We start from the raw sequence: 19,913 nt of genomic DNA, 5'->3' as shown, positions 1-19,913 counted from the left end.
ATTTCTATATCTTGGATGTGTGTGCTTGTACACACACCTGACTCCATACTGATATTTCAAATTCAGATCTAACCCCGGAGAGTTTATTCTAAACTTCCCTCCTTATTTGTAACTCCTATTATAATAGTGAGAATCTCAGCCTTTATTATCCTCAGTACATTTCTTAGTTGCTCAATCCTAAATACACATTAGAATAGTGTCAGACTTGCTAACCTGTATAACCTGTATCCCTGTGAAGTACAAACCTACTAACTAGAGTACCATATTTGTGTACAAGTCTTTTTATATTTAGCCTTAAACTATACAATTGAACTACCATTTTCCAAAGCTACTTTTGTCAGTTCTCCTCCTGCTCCCCTTCAGTGTGGTTGTATCATTCATTTATAATACAGCTAGGTTCACTTGTTTCTGTTTATATTCCATTTGGGGTCCATCACTACCCCACACTCCTGGTTGATTTTAATTATTCACTTGTTTTTGAATATGTGAAACATTAACATGGTTCCCAAACTCAGAATCAAACAAAAAAATGTACTCAGAAAAGTGTTAATCTCTTTCATCCCTCTCTATTTCCATTTCCCAGCTGCTCCCACACACCTGCTTTTAGTTAACAAATCTCATTCGTTACTCATCGACCCTTTTTCCTTAGCTGAGAGGTAGCATAATGTAGATATTCTTTTGCATTTTGCCTTTTTCACTTTACAGTATATCCTGTAAATCACTTCATATCTATCCAAGAGTTCTTGTTCATTCTTCATAGCAGCGTAGTACTCAGTGAATGTACCATAGTTTATTCACCTACTCTCTCATACAAGCATTTAGGTTGTTCCCAATATTTTGGAATTTCAGACAATGCTGGAATGAACAGCCTTGTGCATGTGTATTTCTGTGGGTGTGGAGACAGTATCTTTGAGACAAATTCCCAGAAGTGAGATTGCTGGATTAAAAGCTAAGCGCATATGTAGTTTTGTTGGATATGGCTTTCCACGTTTTACTAGTTTGCATTTTCATCAGCAATGTATGAGAATGCCTTCTTCCCCCATAGCCTTTATAACAAAACATGTGTCAGACTTTTTAATTTTCCAGGCAAGAATTTTGACAGTGGCTCATACAAGGGTGGTAGCAGTAGAGGTGGTGAAAAGTGCTTAGATTCTAGATATATTTTGGAGAAAAAATCAATTCAGAGTTTATAATGGATTGCTTTGGAGGCTAATGCAACAATTTTCTGACCAGGGTTCTCTCCAATTCTGTTTAAATATTAGGCATCAATATTTACAGTCTAAACCAGTAACTTCTTTTCATTTCTCTGACATTTATGAAGCTTTTGCCGATTCTCATCTTTCTCTTGGGCCAGGCTTATTATAATATTCCAGTAAACATATGGCATTGTAATAGGTAATGCTAACTACTCTTAACAAATAATTTTCAGTATTTCAGTGGCTTAATGCTGCTGAAGTTTATTTCTCACTCATGTAACAATCCAATGCCAGTGTTCCTGATTTACAGGTCTTTTCTGGTGATTCAGGGACCCGGGCTCCTTCTAGAATTTCTCATGCCATGAGGTTTCAGAGTCCTCTAGGAGGAAGTGTAAAGAGACAGTGGAAAAGGGATATCTTAACTGCCTGGCCTACAGGCAATGCATGTTACTTCCTCATACTTTCTGGGTTCCATGGCTGAGGACTGGTCCCATGCCCCCTAGATTCAGGAGGGCCCAGTAAATGTGGTCCCTGCAGGACAGCAGCTTTCCAGGGAGCACTGTATATATGGAAGGGGGCATATGAATTTAGGTGAACAATTAGCTAACTGCCACAGATATTGAACAAAGTCAGCCATTTGGGTACTGTGTGGAAATAAACATTTTGCAGGATGGAATGTATATGCTGAAGTATTACATTCTAAAATTCTGAAAGAAGCTTTAAAAAAAAAGGTATATGGAGTTTAATAGCAGGGAAAGAAAATGAGTTATACAGAAGGAGAAAATATTCAGCTTTGAAAAGCTAAGTAAACATAGCAGAACATTTCCGAATAACAAGATTTGTGGATGAAAACAAAGACTTTTGTGTTTTCATTCATCTGCTCCTTCATTCATTCAACAGACAACACTAGACCCTGTTTGCTGCTGGCTCTGTGCTTGAAGCTGTTATGGATGGGGTTGAGGGGCGGCAAGTGGTGAGGGAAGAGGAGATGGGAGCTGCACTGGGTGGTTACTGCATGTGCCCTGGGGGAGGTGATGTGTATTCTTACATGGACAGGAATATATTCAAGCAGAATGTTGTGCAGGTATGAGAAGAAGCCATTAAGCATAATTCAGAATAGTGAGGGTTTTTTTTTCCCTTTTGGTCTTCTGAGACAATTATATGAGAGAAACTTTCCTAAAAGCTTTTAAAGTGCAGTACTTCATTAGAACAAACTGATAATCTGAATAGGAAAAATGTCAGATTCCAAGAAATAAGCTATTTTATGTTCTTTTCAGAATACAATATTTTTTAATAAGGTAAAAAGTTAGTCTTTCTCACATTCTTAAGTATTTGTAGGCTTTGCATTCAATTTATATGGAAAAAGTTGTTATTTTTCTCAGTGCACAAGGAGTTTGATTTATAAGAGGACTGCCAGAGAAGAAAATCTGTCATCATATTTTATAGCCACACCGCTAGAGTAATGCTAATAACCAACATCTGTACTGCACACCACAGTCTACAGAGGGTCCTACGTAATTGATCCGATCTAATTCTCACCGTAATCCTGTGAAGTAGGTAATGGCTGGGTTGATGTTATCACTGTAGTAGTCACAGTCGTATTACCATCCTCCCCATTTTATAGTTGAGGAAACTGACACTCAAGGATGTAGGTAATTTGCCCAGAATCTGTAAACTTATATTCCCAAAGAGAGAAAATAAATTTTAAGTTCTGATATTATAGTCTATTTATATCTGTGTTCAAGAATAAAAAAGCTAATTGAGATTTTTAAACCCCATTTACTTCTTATCTCTTATTGTTGGGGTGGGAAGTAGACAGCAGTTAAGAAAATATGGTTAATATTTCCAAACAGTGCAATATTTTCCATTCTTCTTAGAATTATGCCCGTTGTTTGAAGGTCAATTAATTGCCATCTTCATTTCCCTTTGGTCTTTACAGTAATTCATTGTATAGTACATTAAATTTGGGAGAAAATAATGCTTAAAGGGTGGGACTTCATTCTTGGAGCCAATTTTTTTCTCTTTTGAGACTTAGTTGTTTGTTCTTTCAACAAAAATGTATTGTATGCCAGGAACTGCGCTAGATCCTAACTCCTTTGCTTTCACATTTTATTGGTGAATAATACTATTACTTTGTGACTAATGTCCAGCTGGCTCTGTTCTCTCAGGTGGGGTGACTGCTCTCTGTTGGGACCCCGTCCAGCGAGTGTTGTTCTCGGGCAGCTCAGATCACTCTGTAATCATGTGGGACATCGGTGGGAGAAAAGGAACAGCCATCGAGCTCCAAGGACACAAGTAAGACTGCTGGTGCTTTTATAAAGAACACTGAGAAAAGATTCCCAGCCGAAAGCTAGAACAAAGGAGTGCGGGCCAGTCTCCATGGCAGGATCTCAGCGTGGGAAGGAACATGGCAGGAACGCAAATAATAGCCACTTTGATTTACATCTGTACATCTGTTTATTTATTTATACTCCATCTTATTCCACAGAGGATCTGAGAGTGCTTACAAAAAACCGTAAAATAAAATAATGGCAGCAAATAAAGAAAAGGTAAAAATTAGAACCGGAAAGAATATAAGAGTCAAAATTTGAGAATGAGGGAAAAATGAGCTTAAAAATAGGAAGGCCCACAGAATTTCTTAATTGAGTTCCAATGTGGCTCTAAGATTCCTGGCAGCTAGAGGAAAGAGAGAAATCATATCCTTCCTTACACAGTACATTTTGTACTTCACCAAATATTTATTGAGTTCTCGCCTGGATTCATATCAGGCTCTTCTTCCTTCAGGGACAGTTTCAGGGGCCTGGGAGGAAGAGCAGGGAGAGCTTTGTGTTTCCTTGGAGCTGTTCTCAAACTTTGCGGTACACAAAGAATCACCAAGGAGTTTGTTAAAAAGTAGCTTTCTGGGCCCTGTCTTCTGAGATCTGGTCGCTGTCTGGAGCTTCGGGCGTCTGTGTCGTAACCAGCCTCCCAGGCGGCTCTCTGCTGGTGACCCTCAGACCACACTCCAACTTGTTCCGCATGTGCTGCCCACAGTCCCTGGGGGCAAGGCCTAATCATGTTGTAGGAAGGAATTTTAGATCTCTTTAGAACACTCAAGCTGTTCTGAATTGTTTAAACTTGTAAAGTTTTCAAAATGCTATTAAGAATGACTCTAGACAGCCATGAACAAATGTCAGTCCTGCTCCCATGAACTGACTGGTTTTAAGCAACATTAGCTCTGCCTGTAAATCTGCGTGGAAACACTAGTTTTAAAATAGCCTCCCCAGTTAAATCTACAGTTTGGGATTATTGGATATCAGTGAATTCAATTTTAGACAGCCCATGCAAAAATAATTATTTTAATGTTAGAGTTTAGTTTTAGAGAAGTAGCTGGTCAGCCCTTCTTTCCCACGTTAGAGAACAGATCAGTTGTCTGGGGCTACACCTGGCTTGTGGGTCACTTGGACCTTGTCATCAGCACATTAGAGGGGTCGTTCTCTTATATTTATCTCCATGACATGGACACACATCGAGATCTTGTAGAAGGAGTTGACATCATCTATGTAAGTGAAGAGAAAGAGAAGCCAAAAACAGTCTTCTTTAATAACACTCAATTATCTAATCTGCCAGGTAATTCCTGCTGCTTTGGACTCTCAGAGAAATAAAACGCAGGTTTTGAATGAAGATCAGTAATATTTATTGGACTCATTCAGATTAGCTCATAATTAGCTTTATTCTTACACAGTGGTTAATAAAGGCTGCAAGCAGCCTTGCATGGCCCGTCCACAGGGTGGTGAAGTGTAACAGTGCTTAACACCAGCATCACTGTGTGCTAAGTGCTCTCATGCAGAATGTTGTTCTAGGGAACTTGCACCTATAGTTTGGTAAGAAAGGAAAAGCTACAAAGTTGAGATACAGTCTCTCAGTCCCAGAAAAATGAAAGGTCTTCCAGTTTCTAAGAAATACAGACTTGACCTTTTAGAAAATGGAATAGACCAGACTTGGAGTCCATCCCGAAGGGATCACACCCTTAGAACTTAGGACAGGCAGGCGGTGAGATCAGGAGCCCCCAGTCAGAACTGGCTGTGAACAGGAATAATGGCAGAAGGTATTTTATTTAATTCAAGCTTAGTAATAAAATGAACTCTCTAAAAAGCTCCTTGTCCCCAGGTCTTAGCGTGAGAGGGGTTGCCCCGGGTGTCACAGAGCTAGGAGAAATAAACTTCCTCAGCATCAGTTGCTGTCAGTCTGTTAGAGCGGGTTTGAATGCCTAAGTTGAGGACAGGAAAGCCACTGGAGCTGCTGAAAGTAGGAGAAGGGATTCACAAAGAAGGTGTGGGAAGGAAAGGGCAAGGGCACCCGGCCAGAGAGGAGAAGTCATCAGCCCATTGTCAAAGCAGCCATTCCTTTGCCCTGAAGATTGACCCTGGATTGGTGTTCAGTGATCCCTGTATTTGAATAGCACCTAATACTTTGTCAAAGAGCCTTCAAAACACGCAGACACCTCAGTTTAGTCTTATGATAACCCTGTTAAAGAGAGAAGCCAGATATCATTTCTTAGATGAGCGTACTAGGCTACCATCCTCAAAGACCCCAGCTGGGAGCTTAGGTCTCCCAAACCTTAGGTCCGTTTGAACTAGGAAAGCTATTCAGAACCTTCCTCATGTCCAGAGCTGTGCCAGGCACTGGGGATATGAAAATGAACATTGAGTAACATATGGTATCCCCCTCCCCCCAGGTGCCCCATGGTGTTTTCTGTCTCTTTTCATCTTTAGAGGCCAAGGAGTTTCTACTTGGGGTCCAAGGCTGCCCCTTGCGCTGAACAATTCCTCGTTTTCCCACCTTCCCCCAGGGTGACTGATGGTATCAGAGTTCCAAATCAAGGACCGAATTGGTGAGCTTGGGAACTGGAGAGAGCAGACTGGACAGAGATCCCCACCCCTCAGGATGGGGAGACTGCCTTCCCCTCTTGTGGAAATGTCCAACCATAGTGTAGAGGGACAACTCCATGTGTCTTCTGTCCCAGGTTCTGCTGCTTCATACCATCCTTCAGCAGCAGAAATACGACATTTTTGCAACTAGTTTGATTTGGTGTATAAAACTCCCATCAAAACAAAGAGAGCTTTAGCACTACAGTAAGTGATGGATGACAGCAAAATGTTTCCAAGTCCAAGGGAAAAAAGCTAAGAAAGTATACTTCTATACAATATTATCTGCGTTGGAAGCATTTTGGTGTTTTTATTCCCTGCAGCAAGTGGAACCATGATTATATGTTAGCTCTGTGGAAGGAAAGGCAAAGAAAAGATTCCAGTTTCAGGGCCAGTTATGTTTTTTCAAGTATTAGTTACCAGTTGGATGGATATTACAGAAGCGTAGACCTGGATATTTATTGTCCCATACCCACCTTGGCAAATCTAATAATGGTACTTGGGCTTTTTAGGTCCTTTTTTATTCTCTGATAATATCTATCATTCCACGACCAACTTTTTGACCGTAATTTTTCTTTCTAGCAGTGTTTTCTTAGGCTTCTAAGACTTTTTAGCAACTTAATTTAATAGTAACATAATTTAAAGCACAGGTAAAGGGCTGTGTGGTCCCTTGTGATGGGACACTCCACCAAGACTGGGATCCGCATGTTGCATGAGGCTGTGGCACAGCCAGGCCCTGGGCACATGTGGCCTGTGTATTTGCTGCTTCTTTCCACAATCCCAGGGCTTGGTTTCTCTCTCCCTACTCTTCCATGTGTAAGATTTTTGTTATAAGCATCCTCAAAGCCTTTTGGTAAAGAAATAGGCTATTCATAAATAAATATACACTGGAAGAATTTGTGCTCTTCCCTCTTATATCAAGTAAATTGCATGTAAAGTTATGAAAGAAGTAGAATTCTTGCATTCAGCTTCTTCTGGGTTTTGAAGAGGGAGGGCAAAGATCAATATGTATGAAAGCTTTCTCTCCTTCCGAATCTGAGAGTTAGGAGCATTTCTCACTGTAGCACTGGAGAATTATCAGGATAGAGAAGAGATGTCTTTTCTATTTTTAATTTAGCTAAACACATAATAGAACACAGTATAAGAAATTAGAGTCCTCATCTTGTTAAAGACAGAGGGCCTGTGTAGTGTGTCATTAAGTGCTGGCCTCTGAGTCAGGCCAAGCTGTGTTTGAGCCAGCCCTTCTGCTAATGGCTACATAGGCTTAGGCTAGGTACTTCATCTCTCTGATCTCAGTTTCCTTATCTCTAAAATAAGGGTAATGTTGGAAAGAAAAACCCTCAAAGGTTATCAAAAAACATAAATGATATAATGCATGTAAAATAATCAACACAAGAGTAAGGGCCAGTAAGTGGCAGTTGTTAAAATTATTCCTGTTAATGAAAATTATAATAATTCAAAAATCAAGCTCTTGGATATGATTACTGTTTCTCCTTGATTGTAGCATTTACTATGGAAATATTGCCACATACACCTCCTCCTTTTATTCATAATACATCCAACAAATGTTTAGTGAGCTCCAGCTACATACCAGACTTTGTGTTAGGCACTTAGGACATAAAGGTGGGACAGTTGGCCAGTTTTACTAGAAAGTGAGAGGCTCAGTGGGGGAGTGACTCTTGATTTGGATCTTAGGAGGTAAAGAGATTCTCATGGTTGTCAGGATCAGGATGTTACTCAAAACAGAACACATGAAAACACTAAATATAGTGTTTTCAGGAAATTGCAAGTGAGAGCTGGTGGCTAATCTGAACTTCCACCCTAGTCTCTGAACAGCAAAATGTTGCTGATCTCACACCAGTGCTCCCGGACAGAGGTCCCTGAGTTTGGGTTCAGGCTGGCTGCGGTCCACAGATCCCTGGGGAAGCAGATCCCTCTCAGGTCCCTTTGGTGTGTGGTGACCCTGGGTATCAGTTATCCAAGAGACCTCACACGTGTGGATTGCTTATGAACCTTCTCTGGTCCTTGGAGGTTTGGAAAACTTATGAATATGGGAGTTCTGAATATAAGAGAGCGAGATATCTGGTAGCAGATGCATAACTAATCAGATTTATACCAGGTAACCCAGGACTTTTCATCAAAGAAATGAAAGATACTATACATTTAAGTCCCTCCTACTCTTAGGAGATGGAAGAGGGCCTACGTTGACATCTGGGAAGATGTTAGCCTATATCTGAAAATCTGTTTCTATGAAGAGGATAAAGGCTTCTCTACCCTTTCTCCTTAAGAAGCCTCAGGCCCAGGACCAGCTTCCTGGGCATGTTTCCTGTGCAGTTGCTCAAGGCCCTATGCTTAGGAGGGCCTCATGCTTGGTTTAATTCTCTGCTGTCACCATCGTGTAATTCCTAATAAATTTTCAACAAGGGGGCTTGTATTTTCGTTTTGCGTTGAGCCTCCCAAATTATGTAGCTGGGCCTGATTAGACATGTTGCCCCTAGGGTTGGTGAGAGAGGAAATAAGGCCGTCCCACTAAGTGTAGTCTTTGTGGATGGCAGATCCTTGTGGCTGTAAAAAGTGAGGTTTTTGTGCACTTGTAAGAGCATTTGCAGTGCAGTGCACGGAGCACTGATCCATGAAATAATAACCAGTTTTGAAATGCTTTCTAGTATAAATGCTACAGTGATGTCAGATGAAACATGAATGTAAGGAGAAGGTATCTTTTATTCTTTATAACCCTTAGTCTCTGAACCTGGGGATGTTCCCTCACTCAGCTTTTAACTGCAAGGTGGTCATATTTTGAATCTTTAAATCAGGAAGTCCCTGAGCAGCTTTATTACAAAGCTTGGAATCCAGCATTCGTCACTGTGTCCCACTCTTCTGCGTTGGAATGTGAACAGTACTGGAATCCCATAAATTACGTATTTGTTGCTGAATGTTGCTGCCAGCTATGAGTGGCAAAGCAGTTCCTTCTCTAGCTTATTTTGGTTTTACAAGATCACTGATATGTATCAAGATGCCTTAACAAATGAAATGTAGTTCAAATCACAGGGTCTGTTCAACTAGATGATTTTCCTTCTTGCTTTTGAATATCAGAATGGCGGCACGCCATACTTTAAAATGTATGAAATAACAACCAGGAGAGATAGCAAACAATTGACTCTTTTTATAAATGGATACATGCCAAAGATTTTATATTAGTCATTAATTAATACTAGTTAATGATTAATTAATACTAGAAACTAGTAAGATGTTATAACCAGTTCAAAGGAAAATTCAAAGAGGAGACATGCATAGGCAATGGAGAATGCTGAGCAGATTCACAGCTTGCTTCTTCCATGGGAGGGGCGTGGATGGGGGTTAGTTGCATCTTCACTGGACAAAATTCATTTGCAATAATATCAGTTTATAATTTACATAGTTATAAACTAGCTCAGTTAAAGATACCAAAAACACAGACTGCTATAGAATCAGATAACTCAGAAGGGTATGCTAAATAACACCTGATATTCCATTGAAAAGACACCCAGTCATTTCTTTTTGGCCATTTCACAGTCTTTCACACTCTGCCTGACAGTTCTTTCCCCCTCCTCTCCTGTAATTATAATAATCTCAAAGATTATTCTTCATCACAAAAGAGGGCTGGTCTCATAAGATTTGGCCTAATTATTTACATTGGTGTGGTAAGAGTGTTGATTAACCATATAGACTTTCTTGGTTTGCTTTGCAAATAGAGAGCCATACAGTATAAACAACTATTAAGCCCACAAAATTAACTTCCGCCTGCAGGTTTTTGTAAGGAATCTTGGATTGGACTTTTCAAAGCCTCTATTATTTGCTATCCCAAGGCTAGGAAACCAAGCCTAAGAAACTCTGCTCCTTAGTTCACCTATAGTGTTTATAACCTTTTTGAATTCCTCAAGGTTTCCAACATTTGTTAGGTTCCTGGTCTAGTAGCTTCCTTACCACCTGTAAGGCCAGGACCCTGTAAACCAGGTACCAGGTCAGTTTTCCTGGGAGGGCTTTGTAGGCATTGGCTCCGTAAGTTCTTAAAGTCGCTAGTCATATCTGTTTCAGTGAGCATCATTCTCTGATACGACACTCCAGGTAAGGGCTTGCTTGCCTAATTATATCCCGTGGATAGATTCCAACTGAACCTGTGAAATAACTATATTGCCCTGAAAATTAAGGGGATTCAGTAATAGTTTGTGAATTCTGGGGCATCAGTGAGAATAGGATATAATTTTTAAATGTTTCAATTTAGCCTATGAAAGCAGAGTTTACTAAACTGTAGGTTAGAGATAGGTTAAAAAGTCAGAGAGGGCCAGCCCTGGTGGCCTAGTGGTTAAGTTCAGTGTACTCTGCTTCAGCAGTCCAGGTTTGATTCCCTGGCTTGGACCTACATCACCATTAGAGGCCATGCTGTGCTGGCAGCCCACATACTAAAAAATAGAGGAAGATTGGCATGGATGTGAGCTCAGGGTGAATCTTCCTCAGCAAAAAAAAAAAAAAAAAAGTAAAGAGGCAAGGCATCCTCATCTATCCAGAAAGTAGAACATTAGAACAACATCAGCCAAGCAAATAGCCACAATAAAACTTTCCTCTTCAGTTCATTGAGTTCTATGTAATTAATTCTTGTTCTGCTGGTTCTTGGTTTAGCAGTCTGCATTCATGAAGCCGTCTACATCCAGACCAAAAAAAGAAATCCCAGGAAATTCTGACTCCATCCACTAACAGCTTAACAATTATCTAAGTACTGTCAACTCAGTAGCCTTTGCCTAAGAGTCTATTCTTTGAAATATCAATATTTTAAAATACCTGGTACAACAGTCCTTTTCCACAAAACTCTGAGAGCGTCCTTTCTGGCCTGTACCTTTTATAGCAGAGCCTTCAGGCAAACATCAGAATAATACAAAAGTTGTGTGTAGATTATAGAGACTTAGTGGTTAATTTTTTATTCTGACAATATCAGAATGGAAGACAATACAGTTCTCTATTGGGCTACCCTACATAACTATTTCCTAAGAGTTTTGATCAGTATTTCCCCTGAAGGGAAAAACGTATTATAGACAATGAGAGCATTGGTAAATCTCCATGGTCTTCCCATGAAATAGACAATTTCAGAATACTTAGATTAGTCACATTTTACTGAGCATCTCTTCTGATCTGACAACTCTTCACATGCAACTCAACATAGTAACACATCAAACAAATGCATTTATTTCTAGCATCTCTCTTTTTGTAAGGCAAAGAAACAAATCTTTATGATTTTCCAGGACCCCTCTAGGAAATCTCAATGATAGTTTTAGGTGTAAAAAGTACCCTAACATTTTTATTTCTTCAAAATACTGGGTATAGTTTGGGAAGGCAAAACCAAAGAGTTGTTAGAGTAGTTTTAGGTACTTGATTAAGGTAAGAGTACAGGTGGTCCAAAAATAATACTTGCTTATCTATATAATCAAAGTAAGAATAACACACATTTGAAAATAAATAAAGCAAGTAACACAATTTTCAGGAATTTAGCTCTTTTCACATGTGAGGGCCCTGGTCCTTTTATTTTTTTCCTTAAATAATCAAGTCAACATAAAGCTCTGAAAATTCTGGTGAGATACAGAATCTCTGCTAGTTAGGCAGATTCCATAGAAGGTAAAGAATATCCTTTGCATTGTAGTCAAAGGCATTAATCAGTAAACCAAGGAAACAAACCATCAAAATTGAGGGAACTATGCCAGAATTTTAATGCATTTTTTTTCCAGATTTGAATATTATAAACCAAAGCAAATAAAATTCACTTCCCAAGTTTTGGCCTTCATTTTTCTCTCTCATATTTTGGAACAAATTTGTACTTTACTGGAGAATTGCCTTTTCTCTCAAAAGTCTACAATGGAGTTTTCCAGAGGCTGCATGATGAGTGATAACATAACAAATGCAGAGAGAGATGAGTATCTGGCTCTCTGCTGTTAAGCCAGACATTAGAAAGACTTGCAAAAATGTTAAACAATGCTATTTTTGTCATCAAGATTTTTCATTTTGGGAAAGAGTTATTTTTCACAAAATATGTTATTTATGTTAAAATGGAATGGATCCATCATTGCTATTTTCAAATGAATCAGTACTTTTAAAATTTCTCAGTTTTGATTTCAAATATGACAAATATTGATGATTATCACTCATTTAAACCAAAGCTCTTTGGTGTCCTCCAATAAGTTTTAAGAGTGTAAAGTGGTCCTGAGACCATAAAGTTTGAGAACCACTGCTTTATTTCTTGTTGTATTTCTTTTTCATTATTGCACCTGGCATAGTCTCAACCACTCATTTTAATTATAATAGTTAACCAAAGTAACTAGCTTATATTTCATAGAGAAAATTGGGAGGGAGGATGTGGATAATTCAGAATTGTCACATACAAACATTTGAGCAGACTGCAAAGCTCATGAACACATATAACACAAATTTGTACTGCAACATACATCACTTCTGTATCTCCTTGAAGTGGCAAAAATGAAGCCGTTCATTGACAAGACACTAAGGTATAGCCTCTCTGTAGCATATAAAAATAGGAAGCAAACATATATACACTTAATGCTATTCTTTGTAATCAAAGTTTCAGTATTTTAACTTAGGAATTATCTAGATATCCAATGATTATCTGTCGATTAGCACAACTTAATATTAGTCTGTTTTAAGTTACCTAAAGATCTTAGGAATAATCTTTAAGTTTATTTGCTACAAAACATAATTGCTGTTTATATAAAGTTTATCAGAACAATTATTCAATTTATTGGAACATAAATTTATATTTTTCATAATATTAAACATTATATAGGCATAATATTAGCTTATTGGGGCTGGCCTCGTGGCGCAGCAGTTAAGTGCGCATGTTCTGCTTCAGCGGCCCGGGGTTCGCTGGTTCGAATCCGGGTGTGGACATGGCACTGAATGGCACCCCATGCTGTGGTAGGCATCCCGCATATAGAGTAGAGGAAGATGGGCATGGATGTTGGCTTAGGGCCAGTCTTCCTCAGGAAAAAAATATATATATATATATTAGCTTATTGACCAGTAATCCTATATAAATTTAGGAGAAATCGACCCACATAAAATAAAACATACGCTTGCATTACACATAACACTGACAAATCAGAAAGACAGCTGTGTTTTAAAACATATCATACTAGTCTCATTTGCCAAAGAGTTACCTTAATTTTGTGAACTTGGATTCTTAAGATGTTACTGAGTTAGATAGCATTTTGTGTAAAATAATTTTTATTTTTAAGTTTAGTAAGTTTAAAGTTTTAGAGGTTCAATTTCCTTAGTTTCTGTGAATTTTAGGAATATTTAATTTATATAAGCACTTTATCTTTACAAGTCAAACAGAAGCAGTTCTTTTTATTGATACTTCTGGAAATAGGAAAGCATTCCATATCTAAGAGGTAGACACAGGCACATGGAGCTTCATAGCTTCACTTTTACAACTTCAGCCACAGGTCAAAAGTAAACACAAAAACCACCAGTCCAGATTTCAAAGAGCTATTCTCCTTCCCATTGGGCACAGAATGCTTAATTGATTTGAGCTCAAATTAGAAAAATATTCAAACACAAACGACCAAGAAACCAGATTCCCTGTTCCCTCTTACTTAGTGGAGAGTAGATCTCACTAATCTTGTAAGTGATCACCAAATTGTCAGACTGTAAACCTGAATCCTCCATCATGGCTGCCACCAAGAGGGACTAACTTAGCAGCCACGCATGAACTGGAAAGAAAAGTAAAACACAATCAGTAGAGAAAGATTATTAAAACTAGAGAAATGGAGAGTCAGTAAAACTCAAGTCTGTTGTTGCTTTGGATTCACCCTGGGAAGCCAAGAAATGGCATGCCTGTGCCTAAGCCGCCATGATATGGTTCACACCTCAGGCAGCACAGTTTACCTGGCTCTGTCAGGTAAATCCATTGGGCATCTCGATGGATGACCTCCAAAACTCCTAAAGGATACTTTTTTTAAAAGGTAGAATCATGACCCTTGAACAATTACAACATGAAGATGTGGCACAGACTTCATTTAATTAATCAGTTAAGGAAGGAACCAGTAAGATATTACAACCAGTTCAACACTCAGCTTTTTTCCTTAAGTGTTGGTAATGAACAAACACTGCCTCTCCCTGTGGCCTCAGCATCTTCGATGAGCATTTTGGCTTATTTTAAATCTTGAGTCCTCTCCCAAGGGTTAGCATGTTGACAGTTCCATCCGTTTTCTGAGATCTGCACTTGGAGCGCAAGGGTGAGTGTGTGTGTTGACTGACTGCTGGGCTTCCTGCCCTCAGGGCTTTCGCTTGCTCTCCTGAACTGTCACTAACTCTTGCTTCCTTTTGCAGTGACAAAGTCCAGGCCCTCTCCTATGCACAGCACACACGGCAGCTCATCTCCTGTGGTGGTGATGGTGGGATTGTCGTCTGGAACATGGACGTGGAGAGGCAGGAGGTAGGGGTCACAGCAGGCTGGTGCCTCGCCCTCCACGGCCACTGGGCTGGGCTCTGCAGCTCTGGCTATGCTGAAAAACCGCTCAGCCATCCCTTCTGCTCATTTCTCATTTCTTTTATGATTAAACCATGAAATAAGACATGTTTGTTGGAGAAAAAAAATTCTACTATAAAAGGAGCTCTCATTTTTTTTTTACCCCTCACAAATTGGCATGTAACATTCATGTAATGGAGATTTCATAAGAATTTCAACTGAGACTAAGCTATGTAGGCTTAAAATCTGTTACACAATTCACAGCAAAAGTTCAGGTGAGAAAAAGGAACCATCTATTTTCAGGCAATTAGCCTTCGGGATAAAGTGCCCACGAAAACAGAAAACTCGTGTGCTTTATGTTATTGAGGGAAATGGTGGCTTGTCTACGAGAAATGGTATTTGATGAAGTAAGAATCTTTAGTTTGGTATTAATAGAAATATTAGAAATAATTATTATTGTGCTTCTTTATCAGTCATGTCCTTAACAGTTCTCCAGATATAAATATATACTTTGTCATTTTTAGGCATATATTTAAGTTTTATCATAATATTCTTTTTTTATGAGTTTTCCTTTTCGCCTTTGAGCATTTAACTGATGCGTTTACTGAATCATCCCCTTTGACAAGTACTTTGAAGTTAACTATTTTCTCATCTCCCTAGAATTATACTGGATAAACTTTCCCTTTGACAGTGTATATTCTTCTAATTTATTTCCTTGCAGGATGCAAAAATTAGATAGAACAGCAACACTTTAAAAAGACAAAAGCAATTTCCCAACTTCTTTCCATGCCCTCACCCAATCTCATTTCAAGAGAGTAGTTGCATTACCCACAATGTAATGCCTTTCAAATGCCAGTAATTAAATGCTTAAGAAGATTAAAGCTTGATTTGCTCAAACCATAAATCCACAGGAGTTCTATTAGTAACTAATTAAAACGATCATTACTGTTAGGAAGTGGGGAATTGTAGAATATTGCTTTTGAAAGTACCACTTGGCCCCATCAGTGTGAAGGCAGGGAAATCAGTACAATATGTACTAGCCTTGCTAGCCAGGCTCCCCGGGTCACTGGTGATTCTGCATGGTAGCCTGCTTTGGATGAGGGACGCCACACCTGGTCTGTCTTGGCTTTTGCCCAGGCCTAACTGACCAGACCAGGGGAGAGCGAACTGCTGGGCTCTTTTCCATCACTGCGTGCTCCCTCCACCCTTGATGGACAGAGACCCGAAGAAGGATAAAGATGTGGTTTCCGAAGACAAAACCAGGCGGTTGGTGGACAGTCCTTTGTGCCGTCTTGCTTAAAAATTATGCCTTTTGACGTGCAGATATATGGGGTTTCGGTACTTATTGACTATTTTAAATCTTCTTTTTGAGTGAATCAGAGCTCTCAGTGAGCAGTGGAGGAGGTTCCATCCATTTTTTGCCAGTCATATTTTATAAACATATACCCCTGAGAGGTATCTGTGGAGCTCCACTCTGGTTATGGCACGTGCCATGCAGTGCTCACCTCAGGAGGTCTGGGACGTGTAATGAAGCAGTCCCTGCCATGAAGGCTGGCAGACTTTCTGGAAGAAAAGACATGTGACAGAAAACTTCAGAAAACTGTTACAGTTGGTGTAGGAAAGAGCATTAGTTCTGGGCATTTAGGAAGGAGTGTTATCATTGTCGGCTAACGTTCTCAGCGAAGGTTTTGTAGAAGGACATAGTGCTCAAAGATTGATGGGGCCTGGACGTGCTCTGAGCAGGACAAGAAACACCAGGAGTAAAGACGAGGTGGACACGAGAGGTCGCAGGCAGAGGGTTAGTGCTCATGAGCAGCAGCAGCAGACAGAAGCACTTGGCTGGCAGCCGAGGGCGCGGGGCAGGTGATGAGAACCTCAAGTGTCTGAACGAAGATGGGATTGACATCCCGTAAACGTGTTAAACGTGTTTGTACAGTTAATAAAATCCATTCTTTCAAACTTATCATGTTTTTAAAGTATATATAATACATATTCTTTGTAGAAAAGTTACAAAATGCTTGTTAACAAATAGAAAACATGTCAATTACTCATAATACCACCTCCCAGAAATATCACCCTTAACATGTTGGCAAAGATCCTCCGTATATTTTCTCTGCATATACACATGTGTAAGATTTTTTTGACAAAAAATGGAATCATACCACACATGCTGATGTATTTTTTCCCCATTCCTGATCCTTACTCCCAATTTCCTCTTCATAGGCACCCACTATGATACATTTGATATATGTCCTAAACCTGCATGCTGCCTTGTAAAAGATGTAGTGATGTTTCTGTGTGTGTGAGTGTGAAAGTTTTTTGTAAATCTTGCTGATTTTCCTGCATTATAAATGTTCTGAAAAATGACAAAAGTTGTCTTAGCTAAAAACTTTGTGTTATTTTATTAAATCTGTCTTTAAAGTGATTAGGGCATAAAACAAAGCAAATGAAGGCTTATTTCTTTTCTTTAGTTTTAATAAAATAAGTAGACCAAGAATCAGAACTCTAAAATGTCACTGTTATGGGGGTCTTTTTGAGACAATGTGTAGCTTTAGGTTCATTTCTCCTCGAAGGTGGGAGAACAGGCTAAATCCCCAGATCCGCTCCGTAACAGGCATTCCCCGAAAGGATTACCTCAATAGAAAAAGGCCTTCCCGAGCCTTGACTGTGCCGCTGTCGGCTCTGAATCTCAGAGAGGGGGCAGGCTCTCATTTACCGCATTTCTCTGACTTGTTTGATCTCAGGCCTCTTTTACAATGTGTCCTATGAGTCAGATTGGAATTCACTTTTGGGAAACCCTGGGTATATTTTTTTAGGTTCCTTGGGTTCGATGATATGTGGAAAGAGATCAGTTCTCTGCACAGATGGTGAATTTACAGAGTTGAACGTGGAACTCTAGAAGCAAATGTAGGGCCACTATATGCATAATCTGTGAAGATTTGCTAAAGAGTACTTTATGGTTAACACATCTTTTAAACCTGTTTGACCCAGTTTAGAATACTCATGATAGGGCTGGGAAATCATGAACAAAGCCAGAATATTGTGTGACCCATGAGGCAAGGAGCAGAGCCTCAAGCTCTGCTGGGCCTGCCAGGAGTGGACAGTGGACAAGTGCTTCCCTGAGTGCCCGCTGTGGTCAGGTTGCATCCCTCTGACACGGGTAGCTGTGTGTATGTGTGGTCTGCAGTTATATATAATTGTACAAGACCAGAGCGAATATAATTCCATACAATCAGAGAATACGAGATGAAGTCCTGAATCCTCAACATTGCTGGCAAGACTGTGTGATATGGCCCCAGCTGTCCCTGGATGCCCCGGACACCCCTGGACCCCAGCCTAGGTCACACCATTGTCATGGTGCTGTGTGCTTATCCTTCTCAGGCCTTTGCACTTCTACTTATTGAAATAATCATTACTCGTAATATTTCATGTTTAGTCTTCCCTAATAAATTGTAAGCTCCATAAAGGTAGAAGTTCTTTTTATTCACAGCTACATCCCCAGGGCCTGACGCATGACAGGCATTCAGTAAATATTTTTTAAATGATTGAGAAATCACACCTCCGTTTTTAAAAAACGCATCCTGATTCTGTAAGTTTCATCCGTGTCGGTGGCTCCATTGTCCTCACTGCTTCTCACTGTGACCTGTTGTGTGCTTTGTTTGACAAGACCCCTGAATGGTTGGACAGTGATTCCTGCCAAAAGTGTGATCAGCCGTTCTTCTGGAACTTCAAGCAAATGTGGGACAGTAAGAAAATTGGCCTAAGACAGGTAGGTGGTATGGCTGTTTCATCAAAATGAAACAGTGTGGAAATAACTTCTCCTAATGATCTTAGAAGAAGGCGCACCCCTGGGCGGGAGTTGTGGTGCGATAAATTATTATCATGGAGTCACTTTGTGACTGTACATTAACTTGTTCTCTTTATCTACTGTAGCTCATTTGTACTGGATTCAGTTTTGTAGTGACTTGTTCCCAGTAAGAAGTTAAGGGATATGATATTAGAATTCCAGTGGCAGCTGTGGAAATACACCTTAAAATTAGAGGGGTCATGCTTAGCTCATACTGATACCAAACCATGAAATTATAGAAGTGGTATTTATTTCTTCTTAGTAATTTCACTTTCCCTCTTTTCATCTTAGTTTTAGTTATTTAGATCTACTTATAATAGAGCATTTTCAGTCTGATTCCATGGTTGGATTTGATCCTCCTCAAGGAAATCAAATGTTAGTCACTTAGCTTGAGTGTGACCAAAGTGTAGACAATGGATTGAATCAGGTTTCGTCCATGTTCATCCAACAGCATAATCTCTGGAGATGGCACTTCTTCAGTACACGTGGCTTAAGATAACCTGACCCCTGGGTGGTTCCTCTAGAGTTCATACTGATGATAATTGGAAAGGTCCAAGAAGGGGAAAAGGCAGGCAGTGGGGGGTGGGTGGTACAGTGAGATGTGTTTCCCAGCAGCCCTCATTCTGAATAAAGAGCCCAAAAGAGAGCACACCTGGTGTGTTCCTTCATTTTCTGGGGCACGCTTGTTTAGCATCCTCGCCTGAATGCTGTTGATCACAGCTGAGCCTACCTGGAGAGGCAGAGTTGCAGAAGCGGCAGCAAGTGTCTGTTTCCTCTCCCTGCAGCACCATTGCCGCAAGTGCGGGAAGGCTGTGTGCGGCAAGTGCAGCTCCAAGCGCTCCTCCATCCCTCTGATGGGCTTTGAGTTTGAAGTGAGAGTCTGCGACAGCTGCCACGAGGCCATCACAGATGAAGAGTAAGTTCCAGCAGTCTGCAGAATTGTCAGGGTTAAGGAGAGGATGTGATCTGAGAGCTGCACCTAGCACTGCAGCCATGACTAAGAGTGTCCTGGTGCCTGCTGGCTTAGAATACAGACCATGGCAAGTGGGCAAGGCCCTCCTTTCCACCAAGAGATTGTTCTCTTGTGAGACAGGAGAAGAGGAAGGATGCGCAAAGAATTCATCTGTGCTCTTCTCAATCCCAGGGGCGTGTGTATTGCAAATGGATGTTCTTCGAGCATACCCTTCTGTCTGCTCATTTCCTTGAGTTGCCCAAGAGTGCAGGAACCAGGGTTCACTTCTGGCCCAAGCTGGTATCTTAGTAGAAGCTGAACAAGCCCATGGGCTCCACGGGTTTCATTTTCCAGGAAGAGCTAAGCCACTTTACCTGAGAGGCAAATACTACCAGTTGCCCAGCTACTCAGTCTTGCTGGTCGGTCTTGCCCAGTAACCCAGGACCTTAGGTTACTGCGCCTCAGTGTGCTTGCAGGGGTGGGACAAATCTGTGTTGTTTGT

General features: G+C 40.2%; 1 protein-coding gene across 1 annotated transcript in view; it reads left to right on the top strand.

Annotated features, from left to right (window-relative positions):
* Positions 1-19,913, top strand: part of WDFY2 (WD repeat and FYVE domain containing 2) — a 183,228-nt gene that overhangs the window by 154,374 nt on the left and 8,941 nt on the right. Inside the window, exons 7-10 of the mRNA XM_070578133.1 lie at positions 3,365-3,491; positions 14,474-14,579; positions 18,280-18,381; positions 19,245-19,375. Of these exons, the coding sequence (XP_070434234.1) occupies positions 3,365-3,491; positions 14,474-14,579; positions 18,280-18,381; positions 19,245-19,375 (466 nt within the window). The remainder of the gene's footprint in view (positions 1-3,364; positions 3,492-14,473; positions 14,580-18,279; positions 18,382-19,244; positions 19,376-19,913) is intronic.

Source organism: Equus przewalskii, chromosome 16 (genome assembly GCF_037783145.1).
Source record: "Equus przewalskii isolate Varuska chromosome 16, EquPr2, whole genome shotgun sequence".
In the NCBI taxonomy this organism is placed as follows: Eukaryota; Metazoa; Chordata; class Mammalia; order Perissodactyla; family Equidae; genus Equus; species Equus przewalskii.
Note: the sequence above shows the minus strand (reverse complement) of the source record. Positions and strands in the feature narration are given on the sequence as shown.